Source organism: Athene noctua, chromosome 15 (genome assembly GCF_965140245.1).
Source record: "Athene noctua chromosome 15, bAthNoc1.hap1.1, whole genome shotgun sequence".
NCBI lineage: Eukaryota > Metazoa > Chordata > Aves > Strigiformes > Strigidae > Athene > Athene noctua.
The window spans coordinates 1,469,604-1,484,466 of record NC_134051.1 but is presented as its reverse complement, the minus strand read 5'-3'; the positions used below and the strand labels follow the sequence as shown (position 1 = coordinate 1,484,466).

General features: G+C 46.2%; 1 protein-coding gene across 17 annotated transcripts in view; it reads left to right on the top strand.

Moving 5' to 3' along the window:
• Positions 1 to 664: 664 nt before the first annotated feature.
• MAPK8IP3 (mitogen-activated protein kinase 8 interacting protein 3) overlaps positions 665 to 14,863 on the top strand; it is a 74,866-nt gene continuing 60,667 nt past the window's right edge. For 14 of the 17 annotated variants that reach the window (XM_074919298.1, XM_074919292.1, XM_074919290.1 and 11 more), the window contains exon 1: positions 665 to 1,044. In XM_074919298.1, the coding sequence (XP_074775399.1) occupies positions 727 to 1,044 (318 nt within the window). In that variant the 5' untranslated portion in view covers positions 665 to 726. The remainder of the gene's footprint in view (positions 1,045 to 14,863) is intronic. The other 3 variants (XM_074919302.1, XM_074919301.1, XM_074919300.1) reach the window with 1 other exon arrangement.

Here is a 14,863-nt window from a genome sequence, read left to right as displayed (position 1 = left end):
AGTGTAAACGGGACAAAATTGACTCGTTTGTGACTTCAGACCACTTACCTCTCTGGTTTGTAGCTGTTACCGTGTGCAAGCCTGGGACAACTTGTTTTCCCTAAATCCTCTGGTTTGGGGCTCCAGATCAGGGATGTGGAGACTCGGGTCTGGGCTTCGGCTGGGACAAGCCAAGGGACCAGGGCACCCAGCTGGGTTTTCCGAGCCTTTGCCAGGGCTCCCCGAGGCGGTGCCTTTCCGGCCGCAGATGATTCGGAGCTCGCGTGGAGGGGCGGGATCTCGCCCGCGCCGCCGGTGCCGCCGCCGCGCGGGGCTGTCACGCGTGGAGGTCCCGCGCGGCGCCGGCGCGCCACGGCCGCGGGTGGCGGGGAAGGGGCTGCCCAGGGCGCGGGTGACCTCGCGCGCCCCGCGGCTCGACGGGCAGCGGCTGCTCGCGGAGGGCGCCCGCGCCACCCCGGTGCGGGGGGCGGTGTCGTGCCGGGAGCTGCGCTCTCTGCTCGAGGAACGGCTCCCGGGCCCCGGCTCCCGGCGCTGGGTGGCGGCCCGGGGCGAGTCCGCGCTCCCGGGGCGGTGCCATCGCGCTCCGCCCCGGCCGGTCCCCGTGGCCCGTGACGCGGCGGGCGGGGCGGGGGCGGAGCAGAGCCTGGCGGCGGCGGCCTGGGCAGCGGCGGCGGCGGCGGGGAGCGGAGCGGCGCGGCGCTGGGCGGGGGGTGTCGGGCCGGCAGGATGCTGGAGATCCAGCTGGACGATGGCGGCGTGGGGGGGTACCCGGGCGACGATTACTGCTCGGGGTCGGTGATGTCGGAGCGGGTCTCGGGCCTCGCCAACAGCATCTACCGCGAGTTCGAGCGGCTGATCCACTGCTACGACGAGGAGGTGGTGAAGGAGCTGATGCCGCTGGTGGTGACGGTGCTGGAGAACCTGGACTCGGTGCTCACCGACAACCAGGAGCACGAGGTGGAGCTGGAGCTGCTGCGGGAGGACAACGAGCAGCTCCTCACGCAGTACGAGCGGGAGAAGGCGCTGCGCAAGCAGGCCGAGGAGGTGAGCGACGCCGCCCCGCGACCATCTTGGCCGCCCGCCGGGCGGGGGCACCGCGGCGGCTGCGGGGCGGGCAGGGCCCGCGGCGGCGGGGGGCGGGCGGGCGCGGGGAGGCCGCGGGGGCGGTCGGGCCTGCGGCGGGGCCGCCCGCTCTCAGGCCTCGGCTTCGCCTCCGCGACTGGCAGCCGCCGGCGGGTCCCCTCGCGGCCAGGCCCGGGCGGGGGGGGTGGCTGGGGCGGCGGGGGAGCCCCGCGGCCGGCGGTACCTTCTGGAAGGGGCGGGGGGCGGCTGGCGCGGGCCCGGGCTCTGCCAGACGCGTCCCCTCTGCGGGGCGGGCCGCGGGGCTGGGGCCGCCCTGCCGGGGCGAATCCCGGCTCCGGCCCCGGGCAGGCCGCGGGGTGCACGGCCCGGGTCGGACGGGCCCCTCCCGCCGCGCAGCCGAGCCGGGCGGGCAGGTGCCGCAGCGGCTGGTCAGCCCGTGAAAGCAGGAGAGACAAAAAACCCCAGTCAAAATAGCTGCAACCCAGGGCATGGGAAGAATTCACTCTGGAATGCCAACAGCACACAGAGGACTTGACGCTTATGCTAATTTGTGGTTTAAAAATTACTTCTAGAAATTGATAATTTCTGTGCAGCCATAGAGCTTTTTCAATGTTAGCTGTAACCTATTTAGTTGGAGCAAGGAATCACCTTTAGAATATACCATCAGATTTTTGAAACTCGTTTGTACCAGAACTACCTCTTGAACCGTAATAAAATAGTTTCCAGAGTTGGCATCCGCGATTTCCTCAACTATGGCTTCACTCCTGGCAGAGCCCTGACAGAGCTGCCTCGCTGGGAGGGGGCGTTTGGAAGTGGATCATGAGAAGAAGAAACCCCTCTGATGGAAGGGAAGGACAATCCTTGGCTACAAAGGCTCAGATGTAGACAGAACAGAGAGGGGAGGTGACTTGCACTCTGTCTCCGTCCTGCATCTGTGCCTGGCCTTGCTGAAATCCAGATCATCTTTTCAGCCATAACTGGGCCTGGGAACCACAGGGTTTGCTCTTTAGCCTCTTGGAGTAATAGTCTGAACTGGGATAAAGCCTTGGTCGTGGAAAAGGTCTATCACCACCACATCATCCTCTTTTCACTTACAGAACTTCTTAAAAAGTGGGGTTTTTTTCCATCTTTTAGACTTAAGAGCAGAAGACTGAGAAGACTCAGTTATCTTACCAGAGTCAAGTTCTGATTTGATAAGGGGTAATTAATGTAATAACAGCTTTTGAACTGGAGAACTGTGTAAAGCACCATGCCGTATTTTCAACAGACGTGCTCATGTTGGTTACTAATTGTGTGGAAGAATCTCATTGATTTGATGAGGAGGACACTTGTGGTCCATTACTAATTCTAAAAGCCAGAGCCAAAGTTTCAGTTTTGATTAGGTATTAATGGACTACTAAATCCTCTAAAATTCATTTGAATCCATATAGGGATTGAAAATTGATTCTGAGTATATGAGACATTAAATGTTGTGTAGAGACAGTATTTTGCAGCTTCTGAGAAATAAAATTTTTGAAAAGTGCAGTATTTATGGGGAAAAAAATGAGACTACAGATGGGGAATGGAACAGTCCAGTTGGAATGATCTTGCATCTTTGGACTTGGGTGGATTTCTGTTATTGACTTACTAGATACAGGATGTGTTTTCTGCAAGCAAATGTAGTGACAAGTTACATTTCCTGCAAGGAAACTCAGGAACTACAGCAGGATACTGTTTGCTGAGATGTTAAAAGCATCGATAATGATGGTACTCTGTCATTCTTATGCACAGCTTGGTGTAAGTTGGGAGAAAAAGTGTCTGCAAGGAGACTTGTTACCAAAAAGGAATAGATAATGTGGTTTTCATGAGAACAAATGAATGTTCTGCCTCTTCATAATCCCTGTTACAATGGAATATATGGCTGTTATTCCCCTCAGCATATAACAAAAAGTACATTATTTATCTGCACCTGTTTCCCATATGCTGCCTACTCTGTGGTAAATTACATGTTATGGAGGTGAAAATCAGGGTATTACAGAGAATTCTGCTGTCCACCAGATAATTGTAAACAATCAGAAAATAGAAACATGATTTTCCCACCAGAATGTGAATCCCTGTTCTCAAGCAGTGTTCAGCCTCCTGTGCTGCGCCTCAAGTCTTGGGGCGACATCTTCACTTTTAAGTGGGAGGATCCTCCTCTGGGAACAGGATTTGACCCCAGTCTTTATTCCTCTCTGCATATGAGTGTTAATTACAACAATTAAAGTTACACTGAGAGGTTGGGACTTGGAGATGAAAAACTGATCTGATCCTCTCTCACAATACTATGTCAAAAGACCCTGAGTTATAATTATATTAGTTTATTAATTTCAAAATAACTGAAACCACAAGTGGGCATTGTTCTCTGGAATAATTTGAGTTGTGTCATCTTGTTACTACAGCTGCAGAACCATCAAAGCATGTTGTTTTTATGCAGAAATTGTGCACGAACAGACTCTATAGGTATGTTTGGTTAAATTAGTCTGTTTCTAACAACTTTCATTTCACCTTCGCTAAATGCTATAAAGGAGTTTTCCTTCTCAATACTCTTCTGTCTCTTCTCTAAGATGATTTTATGTATTATCTTTTAAAACAATCTTTGCCAAAAGTAAATTATTGCTTTATTTTCTAAACACTTGGGCTGCAGAGTGACTCTGTATTTTGCAGTTGTCCTAAAATAGGACAGCAGAAGCACCTAGGCAAGTGGATTGAAAATAGAAGTTACTTGAAATAAGGTGGTGCTGTCAGTCTTTGTGATTACAATGCTTAGTACACAACGTTTCAGTTTTCTGTGACCTGCAAGCTACTGAAGATGTGGGATTGTACCAGATTTTTGGTGGTTTTGTTTTCTTACATCTGTTTCGTATTATGTATGAATGTAGGGTGATTATCGCTTGCATGGTGTAGTGTTTCACAGAATCGTAGCATTGTTTAGTTTGGTGGTGACCTCCTGAGATATCTAGTCTGGCACCCCCTGCTCAAGCAGGATCAGCCAGAGCAGGTTGTCCAGGACCACGTCCAGTCTGAGTTGGAGCCTCTCCACAGACAGAGACTCTACAACCTCTCTGGGCAACCTGTGCCAGCGTTCAACCACCCTCACAGTAAAAAAGTGCTTCTTGGTGTTCAGAAGGAATTTGTGTGGTTTAATTTGTGCCCATTGCCTCTTGTCCAGAGAAGAGTCTGGCTCCCTCATCCTCGCTCCTGCCCAGCAGGTACTGAAACCCGCTGGTAGGATCTCCCGGAGCCTTCTCCAGGCTGAACAGCCCCAGATCTCTCTCAGCTTCTCCTCTTACGAAAGATGCTCCAGTTCATTACCCCCCTTTGTGGCCCTGGTATTTGTGGTGGCGTATACTAACACATGATGTTTTATTTATTTATTTTTACTGCCTAGGTATTGGTTTTAGCTTGATTTCTTAAGGAAATGAAGCTTATGTGACCACTCTGTTAGACAGTCACCCCCAATAACTTAGGAAGCTGGTCATTGATTCCGGCCATATTTGTAAAAAAAGGACTAGTTTTAATTTTTTTTAATTTTTTTTTTTTTTTAAATGAAAACCGTAAGAGAGAAAGGCCAAGTGGACGTCCTGCCTGGAGGAGAGACAGGCAGAACTTGTCAGCATGCAGGTTAGTATCAGGCAGCAGGACAGCTGACACATGGGTCTGGGGCAGGTGGGTCCAGCGTGCAAACACCGTCTCTTCCCAGTGTCTGCTCTGAAGGCGCTAGGAGTAGAGTTGGGATGGGGAAAAGACTAGGGGAAACCAGCGGACATCCCCAGGGAAGACAAGCTTTATTGGATCCACTCTTAATGAGACATTTTATTTTATGTAAGTCACTTTCCTAATGTTCTGGATTTTTCTCTTGAAGAAAACCATCACCGTGTGCCCTAAGTGCTGGTTTCTGCAGAGACTGTCAATCACATTTGGGCACTAGTTCCAAGATTAGTGTGCACATGTAAATACATGTAAAAACTTTAACAGACAAGAAGCACAGAAGCATGGGGACTGTTGGTGAACACTAGCATTGCTTTCTGGAGGGCACAAAAGCAAGGTAGACCCTGCTGCGCGTAGAGGTGGTCTTCTGACGTCGTGTTGCATGAAAACTGCTTCCAGTGAAATTTCTTACATCTCAGGGAAATGGCGGTGGCTGTCCAAAGAAACAGAAAGTGCATTAATAGCAAAGTAAGATCTTGGTCAATTGATTTGCAACATCGGTTAACGCTCATTAGAATTTTTAAAGTGGATGCTCCTTTAACATGCGTACATGTATGGTATAGCGATAAGTACCTAGTGCTGGTTAGGAGGTCTGACCCCCTCCTGAAAGGCTTTTGTAGCTCGTGTTCTGTGCTATGGCAGTACAGCACCTGAAGCCACCTCCATTGGAAGGTGGTTAAGGAAACCTCTGTCACAGTTGTTTCTAAATGATGACTCTTCTGCCTGTGGTGGTAGGTGTGTTTCCAGGCTGCAGGCATTGGAGGGCAGGTGATGCTGCCCCTGTCAGCGTGGCTGGGCCTTTGCTTGGCTCTGGGAGCGAGGAGACAGCGTGTGACCATGTGGCAGAGCCTTTCAGGCTGCAGTTCTCAAAGACTTATTTTCTTGCTGTTGGACCCAACCGAGAGATGGGCAGTGCTGCTTCGAGCTGCCCGCTCATGTGACACAAGCTTTGGCAGCACAGAGGACCTTGAAGCAGTGTGTGCCTCCGCATGTGACATTCCCAGTGAGCTGTCTTTTGAGTTGTCATCTTCTGGACTTCCCCATGGGTGTATCTGTGCTCTGGGTGCTTTCACAGAATCACAAACTGGTTGAGGTTGGAAGGGATCTCTGGAGGTCATCTAGTCCACCCACCCTGCTCAAGCAGAGTCACCCAGAGTACGTTGCCCAGGACCATGTCCAAGATGCGTTGAATATCTCTAAGGACGGAGACTCTACCAGCTCTCTGGGCAGCTTGTGCCAGTGCTCAGTCACCTGCACAGTGAAAAGGAGTTTCCCAGTGTTCACAGGGAACCTCACGTGTTCCAGTTTGTGCCCACAGCCTTTTGTCCTGTCACTGGACACCACTGGCAACAGTCTGGCTCCATCCTCTGCACCTTCCTTTCAGGTATTTAGAGACACCTGGTGTCATCCTTTCTCACTTGCAAAAAAATCAACATCTCCATCTTCTGATGGCATGTTGCCATGGCCATTGCTTCCTCTTTATGGCTTGCTATTTGCATTGTTATTTTACGTGATAACTATGTTCACTTACCAGTATTTATTTTTATGTAATAAGATGCCTCTGGTGTTTTGTTGGGCAGTATTTGGGGAAGAAATAGTCCTTTGTGAGAGGCACAGACTGTAGTTGCCACAGGTTTTTGTGTGGATTGAGGTACATAAAGAGCTTGCCAACTGAGTGACAATATTGCAAGTTCACTAGTTCCTATCTGTGTCTCAGACAACAGAAGGGCGTTTGAAAATCCACTCTTCACTTTTGTTAAGGGATACATTGAATATTGTCCTTCCTTTGTACACTAATTCCATTTAAGAAGATGGTGAGGAAGGGTGATAGTAGTGGTGCTCTGTGCTCCAACCTCTGCTGTTCTCCACTGAGTGCTTTTTCCATTTCTGTCTTGTATTTTCTTTCTCTGTGAAATGAATCACAGCCTGGGAAGGCACTTTCTGTTTCCCTACCCTGAAACCTGACCTCTCAAATAGCTGATTAATGGTAGTTTCTGCAGCTTGATGGTGACCTCATAGCGTCGAAGGAGGAAAGCATTTGGGAATAGCAGATACCAGATAAAGAAAGGCTTTGGGTATCACGTGGATCCTTTCCACTATATGCAGTTGAAAGTAACTGGCAAGCATGAAATGCAGACTTACTGCACAACCATCTGTGTGCAAGATCTGTCTCTTTATTCTTCAGACCCCTCGTCATCCCTTTCTAGAGCCTGCGGGCACTGCTAGATTGCACCAACAGAACAGGTGACAGAATCCATGTTGCTATTAGAGGGTTCTTCCAATCCACCTTGGGCCCACTTTTGCAATTGTCTTGATTTACAAAAGCTGTTGGTCCCAGAGAAACTAGATTCTTCATTTTTGTGAAAAGTACTGTGATATTTGTGATGATTTTTTTTCTACTGAGCATACAAATGTTAGATTTCATATTTATGGTATTTTCCTCCTTACTTATTGTAAGTTTTCAAAATATACCAATTTTACTTGTTCAGAAGTAAAAAGCAACACAAGTGTGTCTGTAAAGTGATCCTATATCTTCTGGGTAAGACAAACCTTAAATCATCTGAATATTAATAATATTTTCTCTTTTTTCTCTTATGTCTTTTGTCAGTGATGTCACTTGAACGTGATTCAGAATTGATTGCAGTATTGCAGATTATGATTAAAACTCAGCAACTAAGGCTAATAAAAAGTAAGCAACAACAAAAAATGTTTCAGGAGACCTCTGTGTTTCAAATTCATATCCAGGTAGGCAGTGTTAGTTATAATGATTCTAACTTTCTCCCTTTCCTCTTAAATGGTAAAATAAACTTACTAACCATCCTTACCAGTAGAGACAATCTTGTTACTGCTTTGGCCTATGATCAGCATGTCCACTGTGTGAAGGATGGTAATCTTTAGATTCTGAGTGTGCCTTTCCTTATATAAAAACTGTAGCAATGAAACTAGATAGGATTGTAAGCCAAAGATTTAACATTCTGTTGCATGTTTTCTGATACAGGACTAGGATCGATGTTAATGCAAATAACTGTGATAGAGATAATTCTTTCCTTTCCTTGAAGGTGAGCTAGGGGCATTTGCTGGGAAATCATTAAATGGTGCCTTTTCCTTACTCAGATATGAAGGTTGGGAGCTGCCTCTGCAAGTTGGAGGATTTGCTGCAGTTCTAGATTTTTTTCCTGCTCTGCCCCTACTCCTGTCAACGTGACACCAGGAAGAGGCTGTCTGCAGAGGTTTAAGAGCAGCAGCCTTTATCTTCCCTCTTCACATGTGATTTTAGTATTATGACAGTCCGCCCTTTTTTAATTTGCTTCCTTCTTTGTGCATCCCTCCATCAGGAGTAAGGCGAGTCGGCACGTGATAGGATGTGGACCGGGGGCAACGGCGCAGATGAAACCCAAGCTGGCAGCAGTGCGGCATCATGAGATGCAGAATGTGCCGGTCTGTTCCCGGGACCTCATGTCCCACGGGATCTGTCTTGGTGGCAGGCTAGTCAGCACTGGTTTTGAGATGCAGGAGAGAGATGTATTCTGCTGGTGAGAAGCCAGACTGGTCTGATGGAGGGGTACCAAATGCAGACTAAGAGCTAAAATATAAGATGTAATGCTTTGGGGTTAGGCAGAGGAAAAAATGCTCTTAGAAATGCAGTAGAAGCTTGTCCTTCCCTTTACTTTTTTGATCTTCTCTCCATGAAAAGTTTGTGTGCAGAATGCTTTTTTAAATGTAAAAACTTTAGAATTTTTTTAACACGTTAGAGATGTTATAGGACAGTTGTTGGAAAGTCACTTCCTAAAAATGCTTGATTAGTTATTCTAAATGTTTCTAATAAATGGTATGAAGTCTACACTGATCAGATTAAATTAATTTGGAGACTCTTTGGTTTACAGGTTTTATTAATTTAAAGAAAGCTAACAGAATTGATTTGTGACAGGCAGTAGAAACTGTCCATATGGTACCTATGTTTAAATCACTTCTTAATGAGGAATCAGGCTTTCCAAACGTATGAGTTCCCATCACTCCTGACCATCGTGTTTCATTAGTTGTCTCTCTGTGGAGGTACCGGTCCGGCAGAGCACACGCCCCGTGTTCAGGTTCAGGGACATCACAGGCTCCGTTGACTGTGCCACACTGATCGTGACCATGGTGTTGAGGTGGTTCATCTGGTGATGGCTGTCAGCTCCATTCCTTCCTTGGTGGCTGTGGCTTCAGCGGGGGCTGTACCCCTCTTCTAGGGCCCTGCCATGGGCGTGCAAAGCAGCGCCCCTTGCCCTTCCTGCAGCCCTGCCACCTGTTCTGCTGGAGTCCCGATGGCTGCTCTGCTGCTCACCTGCAGTGGTCCCTGTCAAATCTTCTAACTTTGAAATTTTTAAATCTGTAAAATAATAATTTATGCACCTCTCAGGATAGTTACGTGTTCAGTACAATTTTTCAGCACAGTCACCTTTTGTAGCAGCATTAAATGCAATTGCAGCATCTTTGTAATTCCGGTTATTTGAAACACTGCCTACATTTTACCAGCCCTACCTTTGTCTCACCTCCATGGTTTCCTTCTTACTTATTCCTTGAGCTGGGTGGCTTTTGTAATGTGTAGGATGAGTTGGATTGAAATTGCCATATAATTTGCACCATAATTCCAGATACAAAAATACATACAAATATATTTTAGTCCTCACGAAGTTTACATTACTAGCTTGCATAGTTTTGATTTTTTTCTTTTAAAAATGTTTATTCCATTAATATTTGTTTTATTATCGATGTTATCCATGCTCTGTTCCTGTTCAACATTTAAAAACAGTGCATCAGTATCTTTTTATCTCCCTGAATGGAGGTTTGAGCTAAGCTATGCAGGAAGCAGAAAACTGTGACTTCAATAAAGTAATATCATACATGAAAAAATGTAGAAAGAAAAAACAGGGAGGCAAGAGTTTGGATAGTGGTTGTTGGGTGCTCTCCACTTGCTGCACTTGTGGTATGATGATCTCTGTGATTTGGGAGAAAAGTAATATCTACACTTTTGAAATAAGGAGATTTATCTTAAACTAGTATTTACCAGGTAATTTTACTGAGAATGCCCCTGTCCAAGTGTCCAGCTTCCATAGTACAGCCTGTTGTGGAGGCAGTGGGTGAAGCAGGAGCTCTGTGCATGTCACAACGTGATGGGTGTCCAGCCTCCACTTAGCCTGTTGTTTTAATACTGAATGGTCTATCAGCATATGTTTATACACACACATATAAGGTAATATTAGCATTAACTATGTATGTGTCTGGTTTGAGGTCAGGGGGCATCTGAGTACCATGCAGCCACGCACTTGCCCCTTCCGCCCCAGCCCTGGGAAGGAGAAAATAAAGCAAAAGGCCCAGGAAATAGAGAAGGACGGAGAGGAATAATCTCATCCATTATGGCACAGGTAAAAGACAGACTTGTTAGAGGAAGAAAAAACATAAAATTTCATACAGACACTAACACCACCACCACCTAACAAGACAGAGTAGGACCGTGAGAAGCGTTACCACATGCTGAAAACACCTTCCCCCAACTCTCCCTTCTTTGCAGGCTCAGCTTTGCTCCCTATATCTCCCTTCCTCCCCCAGGCAGCACAGGGGGCAGGGAATAGGGTGTGCCATCAGTCCTGCTGCTTCTTACACTTTTGGGGAGGGGGGAAACTTCTGGCATCCCTCCCCTGTTCCTGCGTGGTCCCCCTGTCACAGGAGACAGTCCTCCACAAACCAGCTGCAACATGGGTCACCCCCTTGGGTGTGTGGGTCACCCCGACATGTTACTCTGTGTGTGTGTGTCTGCTCCAGCACCCCTTCTCCTCACAGCTCACACAACTCCTCCCAGGTTCCCCATAAAATATGTTATTGCAGAGATGCAGCTAATTGGCCCGGCCTTTGTGCAAAGATGGGTCCAACTTGGAGCTGGGGGAGCTTTGAGAAGCTTCTCACAGGGGGTCACTGCTGTACCCCCTGCCCTGCTATCAAAAACTCCTGCCACTCACTCAAACCAGGACAGTGTGTAACTATAGTATGTGTAGTTGTAGCATTGGGGACTGTCTTGGTTTGAGTTACTCCAGATTTGATCCTTATGGACTTCTTACTGCATGGTAATTTTTGCACCAAATCTGTAACTGTTCTGCCTCTAGCATTCTTAGAAAGACACCCATTCTTAATTAAAAACTTAGGACAGTAACACTGGAAGGGACTTCCTGAGTCAGCATGGCCAGTCTCTTGGTCTTGCAGGCAATTGAGTTATATAATTTGTTTCGTAAATATATCAAGCTTTGTCTTAAAACCATTAGTTAAATCTCCTGCCTCAGTCTCCTGCCTCTGCTCTTACCTTCTTCTAAATTGCAGTGGAGTTGGGTTTTTTTATTCATGGCCTGGTTTGTTCTTGTGCCAGCATTGTCCTTTGCTGTTAGGAAGTTTTTACTGTATCAAATATTTATGTCTTTGCTGTGTTAATGGAAACTGGTCCTGTCCTGTCTTGGTCTGCATTTGCTAGGTGTTGGAGCCAAGCTCCCTGTTCCCTCATCGAAGAAGGCAGGTGAGCTGGCCTGTGCCATGTGTCCTGCTAGCATGGAGGTGCCCATGTGTCACCTGGCCAGCCTACCCTTGTACAGATTCCCTCATCTTCCTCTTCTTGCGTAACCCTTAGCCATATCTCGTGCTTGGGTTGATCCTCTCTGAGGGGTAGTAGAAATAATGAGTGGTTTTCCAGGTACATCTTACTAGTGCTTCATACGGTGAAATGCATGCTGTCCTACGAGTGTCCCTGTGTCACACCTTCTTTTTCAAAATCCTAGTAGTAAGATTTATCTGAGGGCTGTCACCTTTGTTGGCATGGTCCAGTGCAGTCATTGTGACGTGGCATGGCAGAAGGCAGCAGCATGTCTGTCTCCTCTCTGCTCTCCTAACGCTGCAGTTGCACCTGGCCTAGAGCACATCATTGTGGGGTCTGATCAACTAATCGTTCTGTCATAAGCTCCTTCCTCTTGACCCGCCTCATCACAACAGAAATGGCTGTTCCTATGTGCGTGCCCTTGCACTCGTGTCCTGTTCAGTCCCACTATTGCTCTGGTTTTCAGCATCACCCCGTTCTTACCTTGTGATAGTTTTGTTCTCTTTAGTGCTGATGGCACCTCCCAGTCTTGTGTCATCTGCAAGACTTCACAGTCACATCTCCTTTCTTGGCCATGCCAATAGGAATACAGGACCAGGCTGTTCTCAAGGCAGTTTTCAAAAGTACTCTGCTAGCAGCCCATCCCTTCTTTGTGCATCTCTTCCTCCAGGGCATCTTCTGTCACAAGTAAGCATGTTGTTAGTCCCACTGGGAGATGTGAGTGGCTGAACGGGCAAAGTGTCTCAGGCAGAGCTGGAGCAGGGTTGAGGATGTGGGAGGATCCCCTTTGCTCCTCCTGGCTGTGCTGTAGGACCAGGCCTACTTTATGGAGAGAATCTTAAGAGAAAAGTGATCTTCCTTAGAAAAAAGATTCAGATCCCTTGGAAGAGGAATATAGGAGACAGTATCAACCAAAAAATCAGCAAAAATCAACAAAAAAGACATTTATTTCACAGAAGGCATTCAAAGACCAATCCATGACTACAGAGTATGTAGCAGATACAAGATGTCTTTTTGACTTCTTGAAGTTAGCAGCAGGAACAAAAATCTTTATCTCCAAGCTCTGCAGATTTAAAGGAAATGTTATTTCACTAGAAGGTTGTATGCTTTTATGGAGATGGAAAAGTTTCTTCAGGAGTGCATTTGTCTTTGAAGAGGATAGCAAAGATTCAGATACAGGGCATAGCTCAGAGCATCTTTCCATCATAAAGCTGTGTACTGTGTGTCCTCCTGGACTAATAAATTCTAAAAACTAAGTTAAAAATACAGTTAAAATGACATTATAATGTGGCAGAAAAAATGGGAAGGAGGAGGAAAGGGTTGTTATCTTTTACGATGTTTTGGCTGTTCTGCTAATAAATGGCCTTCTTCACTGTCAGATTTTTTTGAGGTCAGAGGCCTCAGCCAAAGAAGGCTGATATTTATTTTTCCATCTTAAATGCATATCTGTGTGTAAACATCTTCATGTAAATCAGTGTTACATATCTAAAGTATTCAGTATAGAATTACTAATATAATCATGCATTCCTAATATAAAACACCTCCTGATCCCAAGGCTGATGTGTGACATAAGTTGTCCTGTGAATATAGTTTGAACTTCAGGCCAAGCTCTGCAATGAAAATGTCAGTTTTTATACCACAGCTATCACAACTGTGATGGCATAATTGCTGAATACACTAGAAATGGGGAACCGATACGGAGTAGAACAAGAGGTGTTGGATAACACAGTTGTGATTTGCTGAGTTTTGTGATAAGTCCAGGATAAGGTTTTGAACAAGCATGAAATTTGAGATGGTAAATTAATTATCTGTGAATTTTGAAGTGTGATGTAGTTAGAGGTTTTAAAATGTTGACTGCTTCATTTCACGGTTGCAGCTGAATTTCTTTTCAGCTTGTGGACTGTCTGCTGTTTGTCAGTGCACTTGAGGGAGTGTTACAGTTTGGTCTTTTGAACTATGTCTTATAAAACTAATACTTGAGATAGTATCTTCTTGTTTGTGGCAACTAAGATCCTTCTGAGATGGAGAAGTTATGGGCTATTATTAGAATTTACACTTCCTGTTTGCATACTTTCATGTGGCACGGTTCGTGTTTGGGGTCTCTTTTATATGGATTACAGTTGTATTGGGGTTTCACTGCACGTCAGTGCTGCTGGGAAGCATCCAGGCTGCAGGAGGATCTGGGGTTCGTTCTTCAGGTGCCATGACTGCGATTGACCTGGGTCACCTGGAGAAGAGTCTTCTAAGGCAAGGGCCTTCCAGGAGAAAGGGTGAGCTTTGCTCAGATCCTCAAATCCATGGGTCTGTCACCTCAGGTCTTTGAAGAGTGAGATGAGTGATTTTTCGGTCAAATGCAAGGAGTCATTTTTACTTCTTAGTGAAACTCTGCTCTCGGGGAGCCAAAACATTTCTAAAATTCATGCCATGTTAGTTCCAACACATAGGAAATTCAGGTATACTTTTATCACTGTGTGTGGGCTGATGGCTGTATTTTTCTGGTTTTGTGAGGGTGTTTCAGCTGTTGAAACCAGTGAGGGAGAGTGGCTTTAAATATTTGCAAAACCTTTGTTTTCACAAGGGAAACACTAAATATGTCTGTACTGCCTCTCTTCTTGATAGAAACTAGGAATGTTTTCATGCAATGAAGTCAAGTTAACATTGATGTAAGCTAGACAAGACTCAATTCCTTAATCTTCTACTTCAGCTTTGCTAAATAAATGACTTGACTTTATATAAAATGCCTATAGGGATAAAAACTTGAACATCTATTCACAGTTTGAGATTTTTTAACTATTGGTTGATTCTTATACAGCTCTCTAATGCTCTTGTAAGAAGTAGCTGCATCAGTGTAGGCTGGCTTATAAAGTGAGAAATTCTTTGAAAAGGAAATTATTTCCTGAGGAGCATTTTGCTGATGACCACCATAATTACGAGAAGTGGCATAATTTAAGGATCCTTTTTCTGATTGTCAGAGTGAAAAGATTTAGCACTCTGCTCCTGAAGCTCTGGCATTGTTGGTATCCAACAATCCATTGCCTGTACAGGAGCTGCAATAAGAAAGTGGTGTTTGCTGATTTGAGTGTCATACACTTTGTGGTAGACATCTGCTTTGTAATTGCTCTTCCTGAAGTTGCTGTTGAGTGAAATGGCTCCGGTTAAGAGAGCAGAACAAGGTCTTCACCTTGAGTGGCATGTAAAAGTCAGCAGCAGCAGGGCTTATAATGGGGCTGGGGACTTGGTTTTGAACCAGTCAGGTTTAAATAGCCAGGAGTTGGCCTCTTTCTTTGTTGTACTTTCTAAGACAAAATATTGTCAGCACAAGCCCCTAAATTGCCAGCCTGATTAGGTGCTGCCAAGAAGCTGTGAGGTGAACCAGCATTGCCTCTCTGTCTGTGGGCTTCCTGCAGGTGAGGTGACCTCCCTGGGAAGCTGCGT